We start from the raw sequence: 27,183 nt of genomic DNA on the forward strand, positions 1-27,183 counted from the left end.
AAAGAGGAAAGACATGCTCCACCGTCTAGACCCAAAATGGGCGCTCTCATTCTACCTGAACAGTCCCGGGTGGATGACAGGCTCTTTGTTGGCTTTGTGGGCGCCAATAAAGGTTGGGCCGTGCACAAGCGGACCATCTCTCAGTGGGTTGTTCTATGCATAAAGGCTTGTTATCCTTTGGCTAAAAAGTATGCGCCCATTTTACCAGGGCAACGTCAGCCACTACTGCTTTGGGATGAGAAGTTCCCTTGCATGACATCTGTCAGGCAGCTACGTGGGGCTTGCTGCACACTTTGACCAAGCACTACTGCCTGGACAGCTAAGTCCGGGGAGACCGATTCGGAGAGACAGATTCGTTGGCCGTTCTGTTCTCCAGGATTTTCTGGTGTGATCTTGGTTCGCAGACCCACCACCGTGGTTGGTATTGCTGGGGTATCTATCACTACATGTTTCTTTCATATTCACATGTTACCTTCGGTAACGATAAATCTGTAAGAAACATTAGTAGTGATAGATTCCTTACCAACACACCCATCCTCCCCGTTCTGCGAACTGATGTCTAGGGTTAAGTGTGAGAAGTTGGCCTGGCATATGCTGTTCACTATTCTAGTGGGCACCTTGCACCAGTCCAAACGACCCTTATTGATGGTAGGTTTAAAGACAGCCTATATAGAAAGCATTCCTAGTGGTAGCTGTGGACAGCAGCCTTCAGGCTACGTCTTGAAGGAATGTAAAGCAACATGTTTTACCAGTCTATAATCTCATGAATGGCCAAATGAAAAGAGAACCACACCAGATATGTATATAAAATATATGCATTTATTCTAAACACATCGTCTAAGCTCTCTTTTTGAGGGTATAGGCAAAAGTACATACAGTAAACTTTTTTAGCACACAGTAAATTAGCACAATATACGTTGAGCCCTAGTGGCATACCAAGCCATATATTAAGAAAGTGGTATAAGAACCACAACTGACATAGATACTAGGCCTAGAGCCTTTAGAACCTCTGGGGCCACCAAGAACCACCCAAGGGTGTCACACAAGGGACCCACGGGGGACGCGTGCAGCGTCTAAACACAGCCGCAAATCACCATTAACTTCTATGGGGAAAGTCGTGGTTGGAATTTTAAAGTTTAGAGACACTTGGAAGAGGACTTGGAGCAAACCACTTTAGAACTAGGCAGTTCTAGAGTCTATACCCCAGGGAGCACCGAAGTACTTGAGTTCTCACCCAGGGAAGCCGGCTGCATAGGTGTCTTTTGGTGTCTGGTTTTGTCGTCGTTTTCAATGGCGATCTGCTGCAAAGTGCTGCTGGAGACCAAGTCGAAAGTGTCCGAGTGGATCCAAGTGTGGATCGAAGCTGTGAAGAACCTGGGAGCAGAGTCTGGATCACTTGCCAGTGACCAGAAAGGAGATGAGAAGATGCCAACCGAAGGTGGGGTGATTTCAGGTGAGGAAGGTGAAGGTGGACTCTTCAGCCACGAGGACCAAGAGGCGTCGACTATGACCAGGAGCTGGATTCGAGCAGTCCCACGAAGGATGTAGAGTGCTGCGGTTTCGGTATCCGGATTAGACCCAACAAGCCTTGCCAACAGCAACCCACGCAGAAAGCAAAGATTGGCTTCAGTGCAGACCAGCAAGGTCTGAGGGTCTCACCACTCGGTGGGGAGTCAGGGCATGTCTGGAGCAACCAGGAAAGCCCAAGAAACAGGAGTTACCTTCGTGGGGACCCACCAGTCAACGGACCATGGATCGCGAAGGAGCCTCGAGCGGAAATGCTAGAAGCGGGCCCACGGAACACTCGTGGAGTGTAGGCCCACAATCTTCGGTGTAAATGGTGCTCGGGGCTTGGACTACAAGTAGCCTAATGCACAACTTCAGGAAAGCTCGGGAAGTGGGTGCACTTGCAAATGTGCACAGTGTCCAGGAGTTCCACGTCACTCTGGGGGCTGCGGGTCTCAGCTTTGCTGGGATCTCGTGTCGGCCTCTGAGAAGTCTGGCAGTCCGTGTCCTGATTCACAAATCCGTCGGGAGCCTTGGAATTGCAGACCGGCAAGATGCTTCGTTGGTGCCTGTTTGAACAGGGGAGTCACTCCTTGGCCCCAAGGGAGATTCTTCTGTCTTCTAGTCGAAATAGAATGTTGAAGTTCCAGGATATGTTGCAGAGTTTCGGCCATGTGTAATTTATTTATGAATTTTGTAAAGCGCACGGCTACCCCCAACGGAGGTGTCCCGGCGCTGAGGACAGCAGCGGTAGAGAGTATGGGCGCTAATAGCTGGAGAACAGCCATGTCTTCAATTTTCCCCTGAATTGAGATTCTGATTCGATCAGTCTGAGATTTAATGGAAGGGCATTCGATAGCTTGGCAGTGACCACCGCAAAAGCTCTGCCACCTTTTCTAGAACGATGGAAGTGGGGAGGGAGCAGTAGGCGGAGGTGGTTGGATCTGAGGGCTCGTGATGAGTGAACTAGCTTGATCCTGTGTCTAAGATAGCCAGGTCCCTTCCCATTCAGGGCCCTGAAGGTCAAGGCCAGGGCTTTGAACTGAGTGCGGTAAACTATCGGGAGCCAGTGCAAGTTCTTTAAGTGCGGCGAGATAGTGGCGATATGGGGTGTTGCAAATCAATCTAGCCGCCGCATTCTGAACAATCTGTAACCGATGTAGAAGATACGCTGGGGCCCCCACATATAGGCTATTGGCATAGTCCAGATGGGAGGTGATGAGTGTGTGCATGATAGTTCTCAGCATCCATGGGCAAGTAAGAAGAGTTTTTTTATCATGCGCAAATTGCCAAAGCATGCGGAGGTGACTTTTTGGATATGGGTCTTGCATGATAGCTCATTGTCTATTTGAAAACCCAGATTCCGGGCGGATGTAACGGGCAACGGGGGTGGGTTCAGCTCGGTCGGGCACAACAGAGATGGTGGGGTCGGGGATTTTTGGTTGAAGAACAGCACTTCCGTTTTATCGGTGTTCAACTTGAGGGTATTTGAGGTCATCCAAGATACAATATTAGAGAGGCAAGCGTTGAATTTAGCTAGACCCTTGTCAGAGTAGTCTCTAAACGAAAATATTAGCTGAGTGTCATCAGCATAAGAGACCACTCTGACTCCATAGGCCTCTATTATCCTTGCTAGTGGAGACAGCTAGACATTGAAGAAGAGGGGGCTAAGAGCTGACCCTTGCGGGACTCCACAACTTAGGGGTTTCTTGTCCATGGATTGGAAGGTCGGCACCACACCTGTTGAGTTTTATCCCTTAAGAAATATTTTATCCATGCCAGGGGGGTGTCCCGAATCCCAATATTGTGGAGCCTATCCAACAATATGGAATGGGAGACGGTATCAAACGCCGCGGACAGATCAAGGAGCACTAACATGGCTTCCTCTCCTCTGTCCACGGACTCCCTGATCGTCTCCGTGACTTCTAATAGCGCCATCTCCGTGCTATAACCGGCTCTAAATCCGGATTGAGAATCATTCAGAAGTTTACCACATTCTAGATAGTCGGCCAGCTGTTCTTGCACGACTTTTTCCAGAATTTTGGCGGGTTTAGGGAGAAGTGATATGGGTCTGTAGTTGCTGTGAAGCGACGGGTCAGCTTCTGCCTTTTTCAAAATAGGAAACAGCATGGCCTGTTTCCATATTGTAGGAAATTGGCCAGAAGACAGGGAGGAATTCCTCATGGACAGAAGAGGGGATATATTAAGTGGGGCCAGGGAAGTGAGCACCTGGGCGGGAGCTGGATCGAGAGGTGAGCCAGATTTACACTGTTGAATTTTTAAAAGGGCAATGTCCCTTGAGATGGGTTTGAATGCATTTAAGATCTTTTTGCTCGAGGGGGTGGCGTGTTGAGCGGAGGAGTCTTCTTCTCTAGGCCCCGTGGTGGGAGTAAAGGAGGAGAAAATGTTGACAATTTTATTGTGAAAAAAGTCTGAGAGGCCATCACAAAGTTCCTGACTAGGTTTCATAGAGCAGGTAAGGGCTGGTGGTTTAGCGAAATCTTTCACAATTTGATAAAGGGTTTTGGCCTGAGGACTGGGGTCCAATACGTATACTAAGTTAGGGGGTTGGACATACTCTGGGGATCCACTTATGGAAGGGTCTAGGAAGAGGGGTGGTTACACCCATTCCCTTTGTCCAGGTTCGCGCCAGAGCAGGGTCTGAGTGCCCCTGCAACTGATTTGAACTGGGGTATGCACAGGTACACCAAGTGTGCCCCAGCACTGCCTGAAAAGCATTCTATGAATGCACCAACCCAGCCCCAATACACTAAAGCCTGTCTGGGAGGTGGTTACACCTCCCTGTGACAGGAAACCTATTGTCCAGGCCTCCCCTGCCGGAGTTTCGTCCAGCAGCAGGAGGTCAGACTCGTGTCTGTGGCTGCAGCATCTAATTTGTGATGCTGGGGCTTTTTTAAACTATTAGCGGTTAGGTTAGTGTGCGCATGTCTTCTCCCTCTAGAAGGGTGGAATTCTAACCCCGCCCCCAGGACTGGCGGGGTAGGATTCCAAAGTGTTTCACACCAAACACAACATGTTTCCATGCAGCTATTTCAAAGTTAGCATTTGCTGTAATGTTATAATGCACTTAAGAGTATATGGTCTGGCTGCATCACAGAACAGCCTTAGAGAATAGATTCCGAAAGCTGCAGAGGGGTCCTGCTCATGCATGGGTACCCTCTCACACAAAGCCAAGCACTCTGCCTTCAGGATTGATAAGGCCTGTCATAGGAGTGACTTATAGTTTTATATGTGTTGGTGATTAAAGGTAGATATAGGTAACCTATATCTTAGTAAGGGGTGCATGCACCACCTTTCCCAGGCTGCAGTAGCAGACCTGTGGTGCCATTTTGGAATGCTCCCCAGGGGTGGCATAGTACATGCTTCAGCCCCTAGTAGGCCTCTGGGGTACCTATGCCCTTCGTACCTAAGGTACCATATACTAGGGACTCACAAGGGTAACCCAGTAACCAATCTGGAGTGTACCTAATGTACAAGCAATCAATTTTAGAGAGGAAGCAGCTAGGCTGGGGTCCTGGATAGCAGGAACCCAGCCAAACTAAGTAAAAAACCATCAAAACACCAGAAAAAAAATGGGGCAACCATGTAGTCAGATTCCAACTTACTACATTAAGGTCATCCCTTTCAGGGCCCTAGTTTCAAGGCACCAGTGGTCAGTATCTTGCATGGCTTTGCTTCCTGGCGCAAAAAGTCGTGTACAGAATGGACGTCCACGCGTGAGGGTGGCATTTAAGTAGCTGCAGCGACATCATCTCCCCGACCTCGACGCCAACGACGGCAGCGGAGCTGCACAACGCCACCTTCTGGCACACTGGGGTACTGCTGTCAAAGTTTCTGGATCCAGTCTGACGACTGGGGGTAATTCTAAGGTAAGGAATCTATCACTACTAATGTTTCTTACAGAAGGTAAGTAACTTGTGCTTCAGGCCTTTAGCGTTTGTTTTTGGCTTCCGTACAACCTTTGGCCCTGTGACTCCCTTTACACTATGTTCTTTAAACCTTTAGCTTCTGAGATATTCTATCTGATTAGTCCATTGTCCTAGTCTCGATTTTCCCGAATTACTAATCTCCATCTTTTCTGTCTTCTTTATACCTTCTACTCTCAGGGGTTCTTTAGGGCATTACATTTATAGTCTGTGCAGCCACGTCAATATGGTGTTTGAGTAAAAATTAATTATTTTATTTTTGAGTTTATGAAAGCTGTATTATCTATCTAGGTAACCTGATTATTTCTAGGGCCGTGATTGGGTGAGGGAGCTGCTGGGATTGAGTGAAACTGACCTGGACGGTTTGATCTTTGATCGTTTGGGACATTGGAATGCTTCATTACCTAGCCAAAGTGATTTTTGCTACCTTTTCTCTATAAGTAGATGTCTGGGCCAAGACACTGGCCTGGTAAACCCCATACCATGTGCATAGAGCTCTTGAGAAAGACATTGTAAGGGCTAAAAAGGACAATCATGTCATTTGCAGTTTTACTTTTGAATAGTATGAATTGACTGGAATTTTTTTGACTGTATTCCTCATGAAATGTTTTTGATTTATTTTTGTTCTGAGGTAACTTGAAGTTTAATTGATTAGTCTGATTTGGAGATATCCGTTATAAACTTTATGTGCATACATTGTGTATGAGTGAGTGGAAGAAGTAGCTTCATAGATTTCTGAAGAGCGGCAGCTCTGAGCAAGATGCTCTGAGGTCAAACACCTCGAGTGTTTCATAAGGTGATACTCATCAGTTGTTAGTACAGGAAAAGAATGTATTATTCACAAGTATGAGACTAGGATTTCACAGGATCAGGTCAGGGGAAGGATGCTCAAGCCTCTGGAAAGTTTAGGTAACTGCTTGGATGAGTTTGTTCCAACTTCCTAGTGCTCAGTCCTCTTGCGCCAAACCTGGGAGAAACTGTCATTACGATCTGACAATCACTCGGGGAAGCATTCTAACCCATCATACTTTTGACCACATTAGATTAGACCCAGCCATATGCAAATCAGCCTCGGTCCTGTTCCAATAGGAACAGTTCAGCCCGAACTGCCAAGCCATATCTTCTCTGAACAGGAACATAAGCTACTCAAGACTAGTTTCACCCTGATTTTGGGGCTCGACAGTCTTTTGCAACTTGGTTCCAGTGGCACAGTGAGCACATATCCCATATCCGAGCTTACCCTTGACCATGTGATGCGTGCATCAAGCACACAAAGGTGATGGTAGGAGTGCTTGCAACAAGTCTAACCACTGGCAATTACTCTGGAATGAAGGGTTGGAATGCTACCTCGACTGGGCATGTTCTAATTGGGAAATCCTCAGTCAGCAAATCTTTGCTATTTGTTTGAAGACTAGAGGTGCAATAAGGTTTAAAATAACATTTTATCTGCAACAATCAAATCTTAATAGAGTGCAACCACAACTCTATTCATGCACATCCTTGCTATGGGATGGGGCTATGCTGCTTGAAAGAAAGATTTGAGTATTGTGAAATTATGCAGACAGAGAGTTGAGAATAAACAATGAAAGGTTACTTGAAAAAACAGATTCAGTGAAGGGGCGTGAGGAAGCTAATTAAGAGCAGGAACACATGTAGAAGAAATTAACAATAGGAATGAGTGATGAGAAAGAAGGAAATGAAAACAAATGTATTTGTAAACACTGAAAAACACCGTCCCCATGTGTGTTCTGCACAAAAAGAATAAACCACAGATTTATACAATTTTTTTACAATACTGGAAAACACTTGGGAAAAACACATTAGAGTTCACAAGAAATAGAAACTGGAAATTGGGGTATTTAATAAAGCACCAGGAATTTAATACAGTATTGAAGGTGGCGGCTTAGTATTTTTTATCGAATTTGATTTTAATTTAGATTTTTTTTAATTGAATTCTCAGACTAATGAAAGCTGAATTTTGTACAGGCCAATGTACTAGACAAATGGAAACATCAATAGTAAGAAGGGGTTGTGGTGTTTTATCTGATAGACTTCTAGCTGTAGATTCCTTACCTTAGAATTATCCCCAAGAGTCCGAGTGGATACGGAAATTTATCTTGAGCAGTACCCCTGCACCCCAGTAGGTGGCATCGTTCTGCTCCACGTGGCGTCTGCGCCTGAAGTGACAAGCGTGCTGCCACAATAGGTGCCACCCCAGCCTGCTGACATCAATTCTTTTCTTTTAGCGGCAGTCAGTGAAGAGCCGGAGAGAGCTGTACCACCAGTTAGTTTATGACTGACTTTTGTTAGATTTTGACAGTCTTTTTGAGATTGGCTACTGGTGTGGCCAGTTAGCAACTAGTAAGGCGGGCTTCAAGCCCTGTGGCGCTTGTCAGCTGCAGATGTCAGTGATAGACTTGCACATTGTTTTCCTTGGTGCCTTGAGCGCGAGCACGACGCGAATACCTGTGCCGACTGCCATGCTAGGCATCCCAAGGCCTTGATGAAGGGCTCCCTCGAGCTACTTGCCGTCTGATGTGCAACACCTCAACTGTCTCGATCCTGGTTGAGAGGAAGGTCCTGAGATTGTTCGTGGAGCCCAAGATTTTCACAGCACTCAGAGCGTCTTCCGGTAAGTCCTATAAGAGTTAGAAGTAAAAGAGGTCTTCGACTTAACCTCGTCCGTCGAAGTCATCTGACAAGATGAGAAAGTGTTGTCATTCAAGAGCTGGCTCAGTTGAGTCTGGGCTGCTTCAACCTCTTTGAATTTTTACCTCCTTGAATTTACTGGGGCGACACTTGCCCAATTTTGCGAGTTCTATGAGGCCATGCATCTCATATTTGGTGGCACGTTACAGCTGGCGTGCCTTCGGCGCCTCTGGTTCTGGGCCCGTGGTTCCGTCCCTGGCTCCAATCGAGCCCCTTGGTACCACCTCAATGACGTCGGTCCTGCCACCCCTATTTTCATCCCAGACCCGACATGTAGCTGGATATACATTGTCCAACATCAACTCTGGCATTGACTGGAGCCATGTCTTCCTGGAAGGAGCCCGAACCCTATTATCGGCTAGGACTTTTGGAGGGGTTGCTGGACCCTGTTAAATACCAGCTGCTAGACCCCCACATGGCCTGGTAAGGAATTGATCAACGCCAGTAGACTGGATAATTCTCCAGATACTGGTATGCTTTCACCTCCCACCGTGGCTACGAAGGAGGTGGCGTATTTTGCTATGGTGGTAAGAAGGGCAGCCAAGGTCCTGGACCTTAGCCTTCCCTCAATGGCAGTCAAGACGAACGTCGTAAAAGAGGTGCTTCAGCTGAGAGCGACCCCCTCAAAACCACTTCTCCCTTGTAATGAAGCTCTCATGAACCTCCTGTTAGGGACTTGGTCCAAACCCTGCACAGGGGCTCCTGTGAACAGGACTATTTCCTGCCGCCACCGCCCCACTCCAGGAGACCTCCATTTCCTCACACAACCCCCTCCCCCGGAGAGCTTGGTGGTCCAAGCCTCCACCTCCTGTGTAAATCCTGGTGCATTCTCTACCTCTCTACTGGATAGGGAATCCTCATACAACAATAAAAACGTCAAGATAACTCTAGTGATTAATGTTCTTCCTGGAGAGAGAAGGAATTTTGTCTAATGGAGGTAATATGCCTGCTGCAAATAATGTGTACCATGCAGATCAGAAAGTGCATATACTTTAAATAGGTCAGTGCTTTTGTTAGAGAGATCCTTTTGTTGCTAGCAGCGTAGATGTTAAAATTCTAACATAGAACAGTGAGCTACTAACTGTCATCAAAGAGCTGCATGCAAACTGCAAAGTATAGATTAAAGCATTCGGATTTTTTCCTCCATCTTTCATTATTCTAATGCTTCATAAAGGGTTCATTTCGTTAAAAAAAAAACTCCTTATTAAATGTGATCCCCAAACTCTGAAACATGAGTGCAAAGTTCTGGAGAGGGCTTGGCGTTCCAGCTGCTATTGCCCTCTGGTGAAACTTACTTTGAGAGCCAAACAAAAAAGTTACTACGCCGCTATTGCCCTCTGGTGAAACTTACTTTGAGAGCCAAACAAAAAAGTTACAACGCCGCTATAGCCCTCTGGTGAAACTTACTTTGAGAGCCAAACAAAAAAGTTACTACGCCGCTGTCGCGGCAGCAAAAAAACAATACTTTACATCGCTTATTGACCAGGCTAACAACAACTCTAAAGGCATGTTCGAGGGAAATGAGCTGCAGATTGCACACTGTGCATAGATCGCCACCTAGTGTTGGGCCCGGGTGTTTGCACTTGTTTTTGTCCTGAAAAGTTCTTCGGAAGTCACGAGATAGGTGACTCCTCCTTTGGAACACATTGCGCATGGACATCAGCTCCATCCGCGGATTGTTTTTTTCCGCCATCAGGCTCTGATGTGTTTCCTGCGCTCCAGTTGGAACCGAGTTTTCGTTCGGCGCGTAATCCCTCACCTGTTTCCAACAGTATTGTCTCGAACGCGTTCCCCATCTCCATGCGATCTCGATAATCTCAAAGTCTTCGATTCCGGTCGTCCACGAAGGCCTTCGGGCCTACCTAGGCCTCATCTTCTGGCTCATGGAAAGGACGCCATTCAAGAAGTGTCCTCGATGTGGGTCGAAGTTTCCCCACACCGATCTCCATGAGGTGTGCAATCTGTGCCTATCACCGGAGCACAAGACCAGAGACTGTTCAGCGTGTGCCTCTTTCCGTTCCAAGAAGGCAATTCAGGATCGACGAGCTCGAAGAACCATGGCTCGCTCGTCAGCTTCGATCCCAGACAACATCTTTGAAGAGGGTGTCGACGTTCCAGAGCAGCAGCGGGCCGAAAAAAGCGCCAGCTCCTCCGATGCGGAGATTCAGACGTTGAGGACATCTCTCCAGCTCAGCGGGTCGTAAGTACACACGGCCACGACCCTTCCTCGACACCTCAAAAAAGGCTTCCGTCACACCCTCTCCTTCGGGCCCGGGTGCACACCGAGAGACTGCTTCCCACGGCCTGCCTTGGGGCTCGGCAAAGAAGCCTATTAAGCCTTCAGGCGTCTCGGGCTCGAGTCGGCCTACCCCCGGTGCTGATACCTCACAGACACCGAAAAAGAAGCCATCTTCCTCAGCCACACCGACTGCTGCTTCGACACCCAAGCACTGGGCCCTGAATACTGGCACCGGCTCATCGACGCCAAAACCGCACTTGGAACCAAGCAAAAAACTACCTAAAGGCCCGGACTCCCATGCTTCGGAGCCGAAAAGGCCCCCGGAACCGAAAAAGCACATTCCGGCCAAGGACACTGCAAAAGATCACGGTTCCCAGCCAAAAGACCCTAGAACATCTACCGAGTCGGTGCCGAAAAAGCCTCCGGAACCAAGAACTTCGACACCGAAGGATCTGCCTTCGACAGAAGAGCTTTTTACACCAGATCCTACTCAAAAGACTCTCGTAAAGGATCCCAAAACTGGTCAACTGGTTCTTAGTTCCAAGAAAATACCACTAGAGGTGCCTGCCCCTCCTTCTCCACCTAAGAAGAGACATTGCAACCTCTCCAGTAAGGGTTCCTTCTCCACCACCTCCACCTCCTCCTATTCCTACTCCTCCACCACATCATTCTCCTACACCATCCCCTAATCCAGATGATGTAGATACAGACACTGACGATACAAGTGGAGGTGCAGATGACCCAACAGGAAACAATAGTCCCCCTCAGTCACCTAACCCATGCGACGATTAGAACACCCCTGATGTCCCTTACATTCCTCAGGATGATATATATCCCTCCAGGCCTTCCCCACCAGAGGACACTATAGGTTTTAACCTTCTTGTCCATAGGGCTGCCCAAACCCATGGGGTTGACCTACACACAGACACAGTTGAGGAAGATTTCTTAATGGTCACTTTTCACACCACACAAAGGTCCACTTCTATCCTGCCAATGCAAGGCTAGTGGACACAACAACAAAAGTTACTCCATATCAACCACCTGGAGTTATTAGTCATATTCCTAGCATTAAAACCATTCCAAAAGCAAATATCAAACCAGGCTCTGTTAGTCCGCACAGACAACATGACAGCCATGTATTACATACATAAACAGGGCGGAACACACTCCCTGCAACTCTCTCGACTAGCCCAGGACATATGACGATGGGCTATACCTCAACAGATTTTCTTCTTAGCCCAGCATGTTCCAGGAGTACAAAACACCATGGCAGATCTGTTAAGTCGTCGGACACAACAGATCCACAAGTGGGAACTTCATCCGCAAGTTCTTCAACCATTCTTTCAGACGTGGGGACAACCTCAGATAGACCTCTTTGCCACCCACGAAAACGCCAAATGCCCAAGCTTCGCCTCCACATATCCACACCCACTGTCTAAAGGCAATGCGATATGGATGAACTGGTCAGGCAGATTTGCGTACGCTTTTCCGCCTCTACCACTCATGCCACTAGTAGTACGCAAACTACAGCAGCATTCTCTAAGCCTCATCCTAGTTGCTCCAATGTGGGCCAGACAGCCGTGGTACACCACACTGCTACAACTGTCTGTAGTACCACACCAAAAACTATACCTATCTCCACAACTTTTAACCCAGAACCGTGGAGAGATCAGACACCCAGACCCAGCTCAGCTCAACCTTGCGATCTGGCTCCTGAAATCCTAGAATTTGGATATCTTAACCTTCCTCCTGACTGCATGAACGTTATAAAAGAAGCTAGACGTCCAACCACTAGAGCATGCTATGCAGCAAAGTGGAAACGCTTTGTAAAATATTGTCACAACAACAATATTAATCTCTTAAATGTGTCTATTCAACACATCATAGCATACTTATTACACCTCCAAAGATGTAACTTAGCCTACACGCCTATTAGACTGCATCTAGCTGCCATAGCATATCTACAAAATAGACAGCCCCTATCTCTGTTCAGAGTGCCTTCTATTAAAGCCTTTATGGAAGGCGATACGCATCGCTTATGTGGGCTTCAATCGGTGTGTCTCCCAACATTCCCAGTCTCGTCAGGTTTTCCATATGTATTTTTGTGTGCATGCATCTTTACTTTATCTGACAAATGCTTCAAGTCTTTTACTCCTTTTTTTTGTCCAAGGAATTTCACCACCAAACAGCAAGCAGGGGAAGCAGAACAGAGAATTTGTAGAAGTACACCCTGTCAGCCAATCAACTTTTGTGTACCAGGTGTTTGAGAACAAACGTGTGTAAATCTTCCCTCTGTCTTGGGAACTTTGCTGTAGGTTTAGGTCTGGCCGATGAGGTCCTAATTGTTTTACAATTAGTTTCTCTTCACGTTTCAGTCCAATGAACGGCTTTGCAAGTAGTTGCTCCACTGTATTCTTGGTGTCTTATCAATATTAAAGTTACCTGTGAATAATCAAAGTACAACATAGAAGGTTCGGTGTATGTGATGTGGTCGCTTCTCTTACCTTATTCTGACTGGCGGTACCCAAAGGGATCGCGCTGACTCACCTGTTCTTTATGTATTGTGGGAAGTTGATTGGTTAATTGGGGGGTGGGGTTTTGTTTGAAATAAAAGGGTCCTGGTGTGGCCAGGACAACAAACAGTCTAACCTGTGTGTGGTGATCATTGCTTCTGACTTCCGACAATACAGTGTAAATACATCATATTTCTGTATAAATGCATATCTTGTGTTTGTGCATTATTGCAATATATCTCCAACAGTTCCCCTTTGCACAATATGACTGATAGAAATATATCCTTATAGCCTGCTCCCTTGGTGTGCCACATTGGTTGCGAAGGCACTCAAGCAGACATATGTCCTAAGCAAGCCACAGGTAAGGGCCTATTACAAGGCAAGAGAGAGGGCCTTTAACAACCGGTATCGCCAGAGGCAGGTGGGTGGTAAAAGGCTATTATTACATTCCATCCAATCAATGATGGTAGAATGTTTCAAATTAAAAAGAGGGAAACAAAGTCAAGCATTAGGAACACAAGGCTTACACCAGCCGTTATCCCTGAGCTAATTCATTGTCTTCAATCGAGCGCTCAACATTCAAATCGATCTTTAATACTGATTACACAGTTATATGCCTCAAATAAAATTGATGCTGATGTGAATGTAGACACCACCCACCATGTAGACAACATACATAGCCCTTAACAATAATGTAAAAAATATAGCATCATTTTCCTTACCTTAAGCGCTGGGGTTGTTGATTGTGTTGTAGAGGCGCAGGAGCAGCAAAGGAGGTTGGTGCCTCTTCTTGTTTGTCCAAAAATTAGGTAACGTAAATTTAGTGTTAGTCTTTCCCAGTATTTACACAAAGCAAATTGCATTTATGTAGAGCTTACTTCCCCTGAGGAGGCGTTTAAATAATTTAAGTACCCCATTATTTTTTCTTGTGTAGCCAGACTCATTCACGTGCAGGGTGTCAGAGCGCTTTACATCATATTACATGTACAATAAATTATATGTTTGTAATTGAATGTACAGGATGTGTTACATAAAACTGGGGGATTGCAAGGTGTGGAAGTCACATATCTTCCATAGCTCACTGTGCTATTATCCTCGCAATGTGCTCAAACATACACGATAGACCTGCTAAACATATATGTGAAGGCTTTAGATCTGATGTCACTTCTTGGGATGCAACTTCCTGTAAAGTCGTGGCTTGTGATGCCACTTTCTATATCAATTCCTGTGATGCCATGTGTTGATGTTGTGCGCCGTGATGTTGCGCCCCGTGATGTCACTAGCATACTGCCTAACTAGGTTAATCCCCCCCAGTTCTTCTTTTTAGGGCTTGTGCCCTGCTTGTTCCTCTGCACTTCATTCAGTAGTGCAAAGATAGCTGAGTGGCTAGTGTGCCAGCAGCTGAGATCTGTGCGCAGTTCACAGGCACAAGCCCGGTGTGATCCTGGTCCCCTCGACCTCGTGATCCCACTGAAGCCTTCTCTTCAGGTGGTTAATAATGCCACCTGGAGTCGGTGTGTGTTGAGTGCTCCAGTAGTGAGTATTATTACTGTCATCATCTGGACCTCCCACCTCTCCCGAAGCGTTTCAAGTAGCTCAAGGCATTGATTTTTCTCATGAAAGTTAAACAATTAGGCTCAGAAAAAAAGGCTGCAGGCCTACACCAATTGTTAAAGATAAAGAACTGAGAATGTTTTTCTGCTTGTAAATGGCCCTTCGGCGGGCCTGGCCCACCTGGTCCCCTGCTAGAATCGGGCCTTATGGGCAGGGATTTGCTACAAATGACGTGAAGGTGGGAGTGCCACTAAAGGTACGAGCCTACTTCGAGCCAAGTATCTGGTTGTGGCTCGGCCCGAGGTCCTCCAGGATTCTCGGGCCAAAACCAGTTTTGTTGAAATTCTCCAGCATAAGTTTTTTAAACCTTAATGGTCCTGCTTCCAGGGATGGAAGAAGAAGTGCGATAGAAAAAAGAAACTGGAGGCTGAAAGTAGTACTTGAAAGGGGAAAGAAGCACACAGTATCAAATCAACAGGCTAAAGAATCCCAGAAGAGGAAAGGAACAATGAAGGGAAAGGGTCCAGAAAAAAAGAAGCAGATAGCATTGCACGACTCCGCGAGGGTACAGAGGCAAAAGAGAGTATGAGAGAAGACCAGAGCAATGAAGCAGTGAAAGAAAAAAGAGAGAGCAGTGATCCAAAGTCGGAGAGCGTGGCGATGGGAAAGAGAAAATGAGACAAAACGAGGTCAAGAGCAACAAATAGAACGTGTGTTTGAGAGGAAATAGAGGTAAATGAATGTGAGCAAAGGGGGGAAAAGTTGCACCCTTACAGCATTATTAGTGATAGACTGCGCATAATGTGTAACAACCTTTTGGGGGGGGGGGGGGGCAGTTCATGTTTGGCTCTTAGAGCCAAGCCAGACTTCTGGCTGAGCTCTCCCCTTAAATTGTCTGGCTCATCTACAAATAAAATGAAGTTTGACAACGTCAGGGCCAACGGTCTCACAGCTTCAAAAGTGAGTGAAAAAGCTGGGAATCTTCAAGTTTAAAAGCAGACCTAGAACTAAAGGACAGCCTGTCAGGCTTAAGAGTGCTGGCAGTGAAATCAGAAGAGAGCTGTACAACTAGCCTGTAAAGTGCATCGCAGCTGTGGTGGGAGAGACTAAAACGGGTGAGAATGCATGTTTGTCATGCGAGGCTTGGAGACTCCCACACAGACAGCACCCAGGCTCGTGAAGCGGCCTGCCTCTTCGAAGCAGGTGCCTTGAGTGAAATGAGGCCTCAGCCTCTGGCATCCTTCGTGTTTAGCCTTGCAGTCTGCTAGGCTAAATTGTGCTTCATTCTCCTAGGTCTTTTTTATGATATGTTGGGTCAGGCTAACGGCAAATAAAAGAACATTTCTGATAGAACGAACAATGCTTCTAAGTGTTTTTACCAGTTTGCCACAAAAAACTCCCTGCCATCTTCTCTCCGTGCCCTCCAAGACCTGTTCGAGATCGATGGAAAGTGATTCTTGACTGGAGCACACTGGCTCATGGAATAAGTGTGGATCGGCCATTCCTTAAGCATGACATTACTGGGGGGGGTCAGCAGTTTGTGTCCCGCTGGGCCGGCTACGAATGCAGAAGCTTTTCACGTCTGACTCGCTGCCGGAACAGACTTCTGTAAGGCGATAACGCGCTATTGCCTATGAGTGACGGCCGGAGTGAACAAAAGTCACAACCTCTCCTGCAAGCAGTTTTCCATGTTGTGTTATGTGGTTTTAAAGACTCAATGTGTTTTACAATGAAGGCACAAGTACAGTAACAAGAGGGTTGCCTAAGATCACACAGTGTGCCGAATGTTCAAAGGAGAATTCGAATACTGGTCTCGTAATTCAGATGTGATTTTATTATATGAACCAACACTACAAGCCACCTGTCTAGCCATTCAGAGTCGGACTCGCCTTGAGAGAAAGTTTCTCGATTTCCTGAAAGATGGGCAGAGTGGGAGGAAATTAAGTCAAAAAAACACTAAGGATACCCGAAGCTGAGGCCTCCATGTTTGTACACGGACAAGAACACACCGTGCATCGTAAAGGGAATGACTCCTGACGGGGTTAATCTTAGCAGCCGTTATCTAAGGACTGACGTAATTAACCAACATTTCGTCTGCACATTAACCCCCGGCGCCTTCTATATGGCTTATTGGCTTGTCCAATTTGCTCAGCTTTTCTCACTCTGGGAGCGCGTGTTTTTAAAAGCAGCATACTAATAAGCAATCGGAGACCCTCCATGCGAACAGTACCAGCCACAGCACCTGTTAATATTATGAACTGCCACAACAAACCTGAGTGCTAACTTACTTAGGCAATAAAAATGGGGACTGGAGCACTGACTTGAGTGAGTAGTAGTACACTACTATCTGTACGAAATGCTGAGATCTGACGATCAAGTTCCCGGTGATGATGATGACTCGTGTCGTGTCGTGTCACGGACCCGTGCCTCACAGTTAGCCTGTCTGAGTCTCTCCTCTCTCCCATCTCGTCTAGACTAGACTACTCGTGTGTGCCCAGGGCAGACTAGACTAGGGTCAAGAACGACTTCTGATTTGCCCAGCATTAACGGAAGAAATTGCAGAACGACCAGTCACTGCATGGCTTAACACGAAGCCATTCGTTATTGGCTGTCTGTTGTTATGTTTGGCAGGCCCTCCCCGCGGTGCCCACTGGCTGTGTATCTACACGAGCAGCGGCAGCTAATACAGACGCTAGAGAGCGCCCGGATTGGCATGTGTGAGCAGGCAAACTCGCTGCTCATTTTCTGACTAATAGGGACGGCGATTTCGGCCCAGCCCCCTGTCACAATATGTTTCTTGCAGAAAAGCATTGCTGCGCATTTGGGTTCCTGGCAGCCGGTCAAACCCAACATGCGCACTGATGTCGTTCCGCAGCCGCAATCACTCATTTCTTTCAGATTGTGACGTGACGCGACTTAGCCATGGGACTCGCCCGAGCAAAATAAATAAATAATTTATGAATTTGGCATTATTTTCAGCTTTCAAACTTTTAAAATATGTTCTTATTTTAAAAAGTTTGAAGTTGAAATGGTACCAATAATAATAGGTGGAGCAACGCCCCACCACCCTAATGGTAAAACGGCCACTGCTATCTCAGTCTCTCAGGACTTCTCAAAGCTTGCAGACCTACTACCTATGCGCGTTGTGCCGCAAAGTGGAACGATTTCATCCCTAATAGCGGGACCTTCTAAAGCCCACCGTCCTGGACATCGTCTGCTACCTCTTGCACATGCAAGATTTAGGGCTCTCCTAAAACTCTTTACAGGACTACAGCTAACTGCTACTGCTGCCTACATGGAAAACAGGCAAGAAAGTATCATTATTTAGGATCCCTGTGATCAAGGCATTCATGTAATGATTCAGGAGGATAACCTCCAACCCCAAACCTCCATGGGACCTTAATATTGTGCTCACCAAGAATCATGGTCCCTCCCAGCCTTTTGAATTCTGCACTCTTGCCCTTTACAGTTCCTCTCATGTATGGAGGCTTTCCTTATGGCCATAGCTTCCCTCAGGCAAATCAGTAAACTGCAGTTATTTCCCCTTTCAAGTTCACTAGGACAAGGTTTTTCTCAGAACGAATTTAAAGGTACTCCCTCCCCACCTCAGTCAGACTATAGAACTTCAAGTCTTTGTTTCTGCAGCTAGATTCTAGTGGAGACCTCCCGTCACACTCTAGACATTAAATGGGGTCTCATGAAGTATTGATATGACACAGCTTAAACAAGTTTGACCAGCTCTTTGTATCCTTTGCAAACCACTCGAAGTGGCATTCCATCTTGAAAGGCTGGCATACCAAAGTGGGTAGGTAAGTTCATCCAGCCCTGCTATCGCAAAACCAAAAAAACCCTCCTATCTTGGCAGCTGAAATATGCAAAACAGCAACCTTTCACAAACATTTACCAAGCACTATTTGAATATCTTGGCCCATCAAAAGGCTATGGGTGGGCAGACATTACTAAGAACTTTGTTCCCCACATTTGGATCATCCACCTGCTAACCATTTATAGAAGGTACTGCTCTACACTAGGTGCAGAGCATGTGTATCTACAGCCATAAATTAAACGTACAGAAAATGTTATTTATGCAGTACGGTTTTGTTTGTAGCATGTTTACATGGCCCAACCTCTTCAATGGAGCCGGTCTGTTTCAGATCTCTCCTCTTACCGGTTTTTAATTTATTACTCTCTCAATGCACATTGTCACAAGGCACATTCACTCTCCACTCCTTACATACGGTCACACTCTGTGCGGAAAAACAATCTAACATGGACTCAGTGGCTGTGCGCATTTCCCACTAAGGAAGGAGTCACAGTGCATATTGTGAAGCAAGAGACTTTATTAATGAAAAACCACTTGCAAACGTCCATGCGCAGCACTAAATAGTAATGTGTGCAGAGCATGTGAATCTACAGCATAATTCACTAGGAACAGATGCTTACAGGATAAGTACATTTTCCTTTGTGACCTTGTTGTTTGTCTTCTTTCAGCTCCTCCACTTAGACAAAAGAAGAGAATATCTTTACCAACTGCAAGAATTCTTAGTGACCGATAACAGCCGGAATTGGCGCTTTCGAGCAGAACTGGCAGAGTATGTATTTACCTCTGATAAGTGGAGTGTTTGTTTTTTTCTTTATTGAATGCACAGCCATTTCACATTATTTGTAATGGATACTTCTCTACTTTTCCCTGAGATCTTACTCTCCAGATGGTCACCCCTCGCCACTAATGTATAATTGTTGATTGCTAATATTAAGTTCTGATGATTGTTTTTGTATTAAGTGCCTATCAATATAATAAACAATTCACTTACCAGTATTTCTAAATCAACAGGCTGGTTTCCTGGCTGAATTTACAAAGAAAGTCACAAACTAGATCACAGCATTTTTTATCAAATTAGAACTAGGCTACCCTCTCTATGCAACATTTCAAAATAAAAATGCCAAGACTTTGTGTTCAGAATACTGGAACCAGGTTTATTGAGCAAGGACCTTTGGTTGAACTTACTAAGGGCATTACATTTCCTTTGATGCTCACTGTTCTACAGAAACTTTGGAATTGCTTAAACCTTCCTTTTTAATACATACACATCATCCCTAAGGAAGGCCATAAACCGCCCATAGGACAGTTTGCATTGTATTTAAAAAGTAGGATTTCTTTTTAGTTTTACGTGTTCTGGTAGTGGAAAGACTCCTAAATTCGTTTTTCACTAGTGTAAGGCCTACTTCCCCATAGGCTAACATTGGCTTACCATATTATGTTTAATAGGTGCTAACGTTTAATTAAGAACAGGTGGAAATATCAGGTTTGGACTCAAATGGATTGTATATTAAAATCCTTTTTAATGGTCAAGTCAGATTTAAGCCAGAGTTCTAAAAATGCTGCTTTTTAAAGTTAAGTAACAAAAGGGGTTAGGCCCAATGACTGTAGCAAGCTAGGGCCATTTAGTGTAGTGCACAAAAGAAACCTAGATACTCATTTGTAATACTGCGATCTGTTCTAAGCAGACACAAGGATCAATGTTAGCATTTCATTAAACCTGGTTATTTAACCTTCTCTTTGTGTATTTCATAAAGGTTTTTTCTTATTAAAAAAATACTGAAATGAGACAAACACTTATTCATTCCAAACAGATAAACAAAACAAATGAATACTGTACATTACAAACCACGTGTGCAAAAATATGACATAAATACGTACAACACATATAAAAGAATGATAATACACAATAGTCATGAAGAAAAAGCAACCCCTTTAAGTATAATTCATTGCATTTTCAAAACGGGGTGCTTAAGCATTGGGGTGCTTAGCAATGAGGAACGCTCATTTGATATTTGATATTTATTGGGATTTATATAGCGCAACTATCGCTCCGGAAGGAGCATCTTGGCGCTGAGCATACAGAAGTACCAGCTTGGTGAAGCATAGATCAGATGGCTGCGAGAACCGATAGATCAGACTGTGGGAATATCCAGGTCTTCAGGAGTTTCCTGAAAAGGCTTTCTGTGGGAGCGTGCCTGAGGTTAAAGGGGAGGCCGTTCCATGCCTTAGCCGCTAGGAATGAAAAGGTTTTTCCACCTTTCGTTTTTAGCTTGATTCTGGGAACACTAACCAGATTGGCTCCTGATGACCTCAAGTCGCGCGATGGGGTGTAGCGCAAAAAGCGCTTAGCCAGGTAAAAAAGGGCCTGTATTCCTGGTGGCTTTGAAAACCGTGACAAGGAGTTTGAAGAGGATTCTTTTGTGGAGGGGCAGCCAATGAAGAGTGTTAAGGGCTGCAGAGGCCGAGGACCTTCTTGGGAGTTTAAGTACAAGCCTAGCCGGCGCGTGTTGGACGCTTTGTAGTTTCTTAAGGGTAGACTTCCTTATTCCTGCCAAGAGGCCATTACAATAATCCAGCCGGGAAAGGATTAGAGCCACCGCAACTGATTTCCTGGCTGAGATGGGAAGAAAGTCAAAGTATTTCTTCAACTGTCTGATGAGACTGAAACAGCACCCCGCAGTGATGCGCACATGATCGTCAAAACTAAGAGACGAATCAAATTGGACACCCCGATTGCGGGCCGAGGAAACCGCACTCGGCGGAGCTTCAGAGTTTTGGGGCCACCAATCTTTTGGGGAAAAGAGGATGTCTTTACCTAAGGGTATGATTTCCGTTTTGGCACTATTGCACTTGAGATGGTTATTGTTAAGCCAAGAAAAGACTTGGGAGAGGCAATTCTGAAATCTGAGGGCGGCATCGGAGTGTTTTTTATCTATGGTGACGACAAGCTGGGTGTCGTCAGCATAAGATGTTACGAGGATACCGTGGGATTCAATCAATGTGAGAAGGGGGGCCATATAGATATTAAAAAAGAGTGGGCTCAGTATGGACCCCTGGGGCACACCTGATGTAGTGGGTCTTTCGCCAGAGAGGAAGGGGCCTAGTGAAACTGTTTGAGATCTGTTGGAAAGGAATGATGTTATCCATGTTAATGCAGTGCCCGTTACACCAATCTCGCGCATTCTGTTGATAAGGATGGCATGTGAGATGGTGTCGAATGCTGCGGTTAGGTCGAGCAGGATGAGTACAGCTTGTTTCCCCTCATCCTGCAGGAACTTAATGGTGTCTGATAACTCAATCAATGCAGTTTCAGTGGAATGGCCAGGGCGGAAACCTGATTGCTGTGGGTGCAGGATATGATTGTTTTCCACAAAGGCTTTTAGCTCCTCGTGTACTAGCTGCTCTGTAATTTTGCCTAGTGCCGGAAGTAAGGAGATTGGGCGCATATTGGATAAGTCTGTCTGGGATTTGTTTTGTTTTTTCATTAGGGGCTTGACAATGGTTATGATATATGGTTATGATAACAGTTTGAGGGAGTAGTATCTTTGATTCTACCCCACCTGTTTAACAATTAGTTCCCAATGCTTAAGCACTCTGTTTTGATGTCGCAATGAATCATGTATAAAGGGGTTGCTTTTTCTTGTTGATGAATATTGGTGTACCATCATTCATTTATAAGTGTTGTTATACGTATTTGTTGTAATTTTGCACACGTTGTTTGTAATGTACAGTATTCATTTGTTTTGTTTATCTGTTTGGAATGAATAAGTGTCTCTCATTTCAGTCTTTTTTAATAAGAAAAAAGCTTACACAAAGAGAAGTTTAAATAAATAACCAGGTTTAATTAAATGAAAACATTGATCCTTGTGTCTGCTTAGAACAGATAGCAGTATTACAAATGAGTTGCTAAGTTTCTTTTGTGCACTGGTTTTATATAGTTGGCATTGTCTAGCCCTAACCATTTGTTGCTTGCTATCATTGTCACATGGCTGTGAATGGTTTAGCTGTTGGACTTTGTGTTTTGCCCCCAGACAGTGAGACAACCGGGGGCTAGCTGTGGACAGGATGGCAGAGGGCAGAGCTGTCCCTGCCTCACTTACACTTTAAATGACTGCCTCCAGTACAATATTAACTTAATGTGCCACTAGCCTTTTGTAATCCCAGATGTCTTGTAGCCTTGGCAAGGGAAGGATGGAACTTTCCAGAACCAGATTTGGCGGTAGTCTAGAAGATTCCCCCACTTAAGAGGCTGGCATCAGGTATAAATATTGGACCCTCTGAACCCTTCTTCAGTACACTCCTTGACCAGCGTACGACTTCAGAAGGGACTGCCTTGGACCACCAGAGGACTGCCCTGCTTGAGGCTTGCCTTGCCTCCTAGAGGACTGCATTGTTACTTGAGGCCTGTCTTGCTGCTCGAATCCAGGACTACCAGACATACTTGAAGAGCTAGGATGCTTGCCTCCTGTGTGAGCTACAAGGACAAAAGCTCCAGAGACCATGCTCCTGGCTTCTGCTGGAGTGAGTCTTAACTTCCCAAGTGGTGGTGTTGGACCCATGTTTGTAGAGTTAAAGTTGCTGCTCCTGCCTAACCCTAAAAGTTGCCATTTGGAAAACTTTTCACCAAAAAGTGACTAAGAACTGATGGAAGACCAGGACTGCACTGGTCACCGATTTCCCCCCCCACCCCAAGCTGCATCGCTGATCGACCTGGCTTTGTGATAGCTCCAACTACTTTTTTCTCCACTGCTGCAAATTCTGTTCATCAGGACCTCACGTGAAAGTATCACACTTTGTGGAGTCCTCGTCAGCTACAGCCTGCAGTTTTGTCCTGCTGAAGATTTGGACTTCCAAAAAAGTAACAGTCTAAAGGTAAAAATCTTGACAGCGACTCCAGTGGCACCCTGATGCCGCCTCCTCGGACACCGTCCGCTGCCTTGCCCTACTTGACTTTTCCTTCTCAGGAACTTTTTTTCAGCATTTCTTCTAAATCCAAAGGTAAGCCTAGACCAGGCCCAATCCACATTGTGTATCCGTCGCAGTCGACCTTTCAAATTTGGCACTTTTTCTCTCAACTAGATACCTGCTACTTGTCTCTAAAAACTTTAACTCTGGTTCTGCTGATTGAATTTAATTTGTTTTGGTTTCATTTTATTGAATAAACTGTTCTCTATTTTTCTAAAGTGGTTTGGGATTTTTCTTGTGTTGTGTTTTGACTTTATTACTATTAGTATGCTGCCTAAATTCTTTTCATATTGTCTCTGCTCAGCCTGACTGCTTTTGTGGCAAGCTACCAGAGAGTTAAGCACCGGTTAATTTAGTGACTTTTGTAGATCACCTTAACAAGAATTGTGTTTGTTGCTTGAGTAGGGTTAACACCCTCCCTCGACCAATAACACAATTTCTTACAGGGTACCTTTCCCAATCCCGAGGTCTTGGTGCCAATTGGGTATTGTTTCTGAACCCCATGTTTGAAATTGTCAGATGTGCAACAGTCCCTAAAAACATTGGACCAATGAGTCCTTCAAATTGTAGTATATCCTACTTTTCCAAGAGATTCCTCTACACTCCCCCCCCCCCCCTTTTCTTTCCTTCCAGTCTGAAGACCATGTTAGGCTATTGCAGCAAGAGATGGCTGTCCTGCCGCATAAAGGAGCAGTGGAGTTGGTGCTAGAGCAGGAATTTGGGGTGCTACTCATTACTTCATGGTCACCAAGAAGGATGACTGTCTGTATCAAATCCTAATCCTCAGGAACTTGAATTGATTCCTCTGCAATGAGTGGTTCTAAATGCTGTCCCTTGCTCTGGTTCTTTTGAAAGTGGTAGTGTGATACTGGATTGTGTCACTAAACTTACAGGATATGTATTTCCACGGAACAATCCTGTTGTCTCACAGGAAGTACTGCATTTTGTGATAGTCCACCGCCTATCGGTTTGATGTCCCCCAGTTAAGAATAACATCACACACCAAGTCTTCACACAGGTAATTGTAGTGTTTGCCGAACATCTCAGTTGATCAGGAATCCGTGTTTCAGTATCTGAACGTCTGGCTGCTCAAAGCCAGTTCACTGAAGATGGTGTCACACCACCTGCAGGCAAACATCAACTCTGCAATTCAGCCTGAGTTTTTCAATTAGCGTACCCAAATCTCATGTACAGCACTCTCAACTCCTCTTGTTCATAGGGGTAGTACTTGATACAAGATTGTTCTGATCCTCCCCTCATCTGCAGAGGATCTGGGGCATTCTGGATCGTATTCTGATGTTTCGGGAAGAAGCTTGTATTCCAATCCTGATAGTGCTTCACCTGCTAGACCGGCTGGCTTCTTGCATCCTCTTGGTCATGCATGTGCATTAGCACATTTGTACTCCCAATGGTGCCTATGTAATCCGTGGTTCAGCATGAGAGAGATCCAGCATACACCACCTGGCACACTGCGGCGGACCTGACTTAATGGTCAGTGGAGGCGCACGTCTTCTAGGGGATGTCCTTATGCCTTGGCTAGGCTGGTGATGGATGGGGTGTTCATGGGAAGTACAAGAGATTAGAGGCCACTGATCTCGAGAGGAGCAAGTTCTGCACATTGGCCTTCTCAAAATCAGGGCTATTCAGCGGGCGCTCAAGGCCTTCCTATCCTCCGACTGTCTGTTCATAACTTAATGGACAACATGACCCCAGTGTGCTTTTTCAGCAATCAAGGAGAATGGAAGACTTTCAAGGTGGAGAGGTTCTGGGCACGGGTGCACCAGAATAGTACCTGGCTGGTCACTAACCATTGGGAAGGCTCTCTAAACTTCAGAGCCAACAGCCTTGGTCATCACGCTGATCACAAGTGGAGTGTCCATCAAGAGGTAGTGTGGAACATCTTTGTCCTGTAGGGCACGCCTCAAGTTGATCTGTTCACAACTTGTAGCAATCCCCATTGTCTGCAGTTCTGTGCCCTCCTGGATCAGCTGCAGCAAGCCTTCGGGTACATGTTTCGGTTGAAGTGGAATTTTCCATTTCACTATGTATGTCTCTCCATTCCTGTAATTGCTCGGTTTCTGAGGAGGAATTGCCAAGACTGGGCCAGTGTCCCCTTCGCCCCCTGATTAGCCAAGAAGGGTGTGGGATGCAGAGCTCTTTTACTTCTCCCTGTGTCTCTTGGTCTGTCTTACTCTCAGAGCGCACCTTACACCAAGCCAGAGAACCAGATTCTCCATCCCAATCTCCAGAGCCTCCACATTCCTGCTTGGAGATTGAGTGGTGCATTCAAGTTCTTTCAGCTGCCACCAGAGGCTGTACTTTCTGCTTAATGTCCCTCTACCAAAAAGGTATACTCTGGAAGGTGGACTATATTTGCCACAGAGCATGATGTATTTCTCTCGAAGGTCTGGCTGTTTGAGGTCCTTCACTTCACACTTTCACTAACCAAACAGTTTTGTATGGTGGGGACTGTTAAGGGATACATTGCAGGCTTTTATGCATTTATCTGCCTCCCAGATCTGTCATACTTATTCAGATCCTCAACTGTGATGAGATTTTTTAAAGGACTGCCACACCTTTTCCTCCCACCCACTTTGTTATGCCCCAGTGGGATCTGAATATTATGTTGTTTTCTTTAATGGTACTCCCTTTGAGCCCCTTCGCCAATTGAAATGAACTCTTATAACAAGTTGGTGACATCCTTTCCATCTGGTGTAATTAGTTATCCTTCATTATTTTTGCCCCATGCCCCATTCCACCAAAGAGGAGGAGAGGCTCCACTGACTTGGCCCCGGAATGGTAGCCAGTTACTGCATCAATTACACTAAAGGAATATTGTCCAAATGACAGCTGTTTGTGGGGGGAGATGGGCAACAGGAAGTTGACAGCTGCCCAAAGCCATATTGATAATTTTGTTCTTAAAGATGTACTATGCTCTTGCAAAAATGGTGCTGCCAAAGGGAACACAGGCCCATTTGCTTTACTGAGATCTGTCTGAAAGTCGGACGGGGTTCTATTTGCACTTCATAAAGCATTATTTTATAGAGCAAGAGTTTACAAGGTATGGCCATTATGCATGCTCTGTGCTCCAATATTTCCTTATTTGACCATTCCTTCAGACTCATCGCTTGGGAGGGAGGGGGCAGCTAAATCTGTTCCACCGGTGAGGAATCTGCTGGTAGAAGTAGCCATCAGAAGAAACTTACCTTCAGTAATGGTCTTTCTGGTGGATACTAACCAACCTGAAGATTCCTCACCAATGCCACCCTCCTACTCATTCTGAAGGATGGTCCTATATAGGACAGGTAAAAAGGTTTGTATTAGATTGCTGCTCTGCTTCTATTGTAGTTTCTCATCTTCCTCTAACGGCATGGAAAAAATGGACGCTAAACTAGCGCTGATGTGCCTAGGTGGATGCTTCATAGCTCCAGTAACATCACCAGTGAGTCACAAGACCAGGGAGTCATTACTGGATGCTGGGGTCCTGCATTTTGATGATTTGAACTGTAAAACAATACACAAAAATACAGACACAAGCATTCAAACAAATACAGTGTTCGGGAATCATAGCCATTTGTTGGTGGTTCACAAACTTTATTAATATGTGAGGAAATCTCTTTTTATGAACTACAGAGCAGGTGATTTATACTCCTGGGTCCTTCACAAGTTTGTATTGGGGTTTCAAATCAGTCCTGACGAAGCTGAACCCCCAATAATTGATAGGGGTCAACATTTTGATATGTAGACTGCCCTTTATTGATATTTTCCTGAATATAGCTATAACTAAAATACATTTTATGAATAGGTCTACATAGTTTACTACTTTGTTCAATTTTTCTTTTTAGCACAACTAGTCGGGTGTCACTTTTACTGTCCCATAACTGGAGCACTTACTATTAGATATTTGTCTAAATGTATTCCAGTCAT

General features: G+C 45.5%; 1 protein-coding gene across 2 annotated transcripts in view; it reads left to right on the forward strand.

Annotated features, from left to right (window-relative positions):
• The window catches only part of PPP4R1 (protein phosphatase 4 regulatory subunit 1), a 604,307-nt gene that overhangs the window by 507,171 nt on the left and 69,953 nt on the right, over positions 1-27,183 (forward strand). For both annotated transcript variants that reach the window (XM_086964940.1, XM_086964941.1), the window contains exon 16: positions 18,960-19,060. In XM_086964940.1, the coding sequence (XP_086821066.1) occupies positions 18,960-19,060 (101 nt within the window). The remainder of the gene's footprint in view (positions 1-18,959; positions 19,061-27,183) is intronic.

This window comes from Lissotriton vulgaris, chromosome 4_1 (genome assembly GCF_964263255.1).
Source record: "Lissotriton vulgaris chromosome 4_1, aLisVul1.2, whole genome shotgun sequence".
Lineage (NCBI taxonomy): Eukaryota > Metazoa > Chordata > Amphibia > Caudata > Salamandridae > Lissotriton > Lissotriton vulgaris.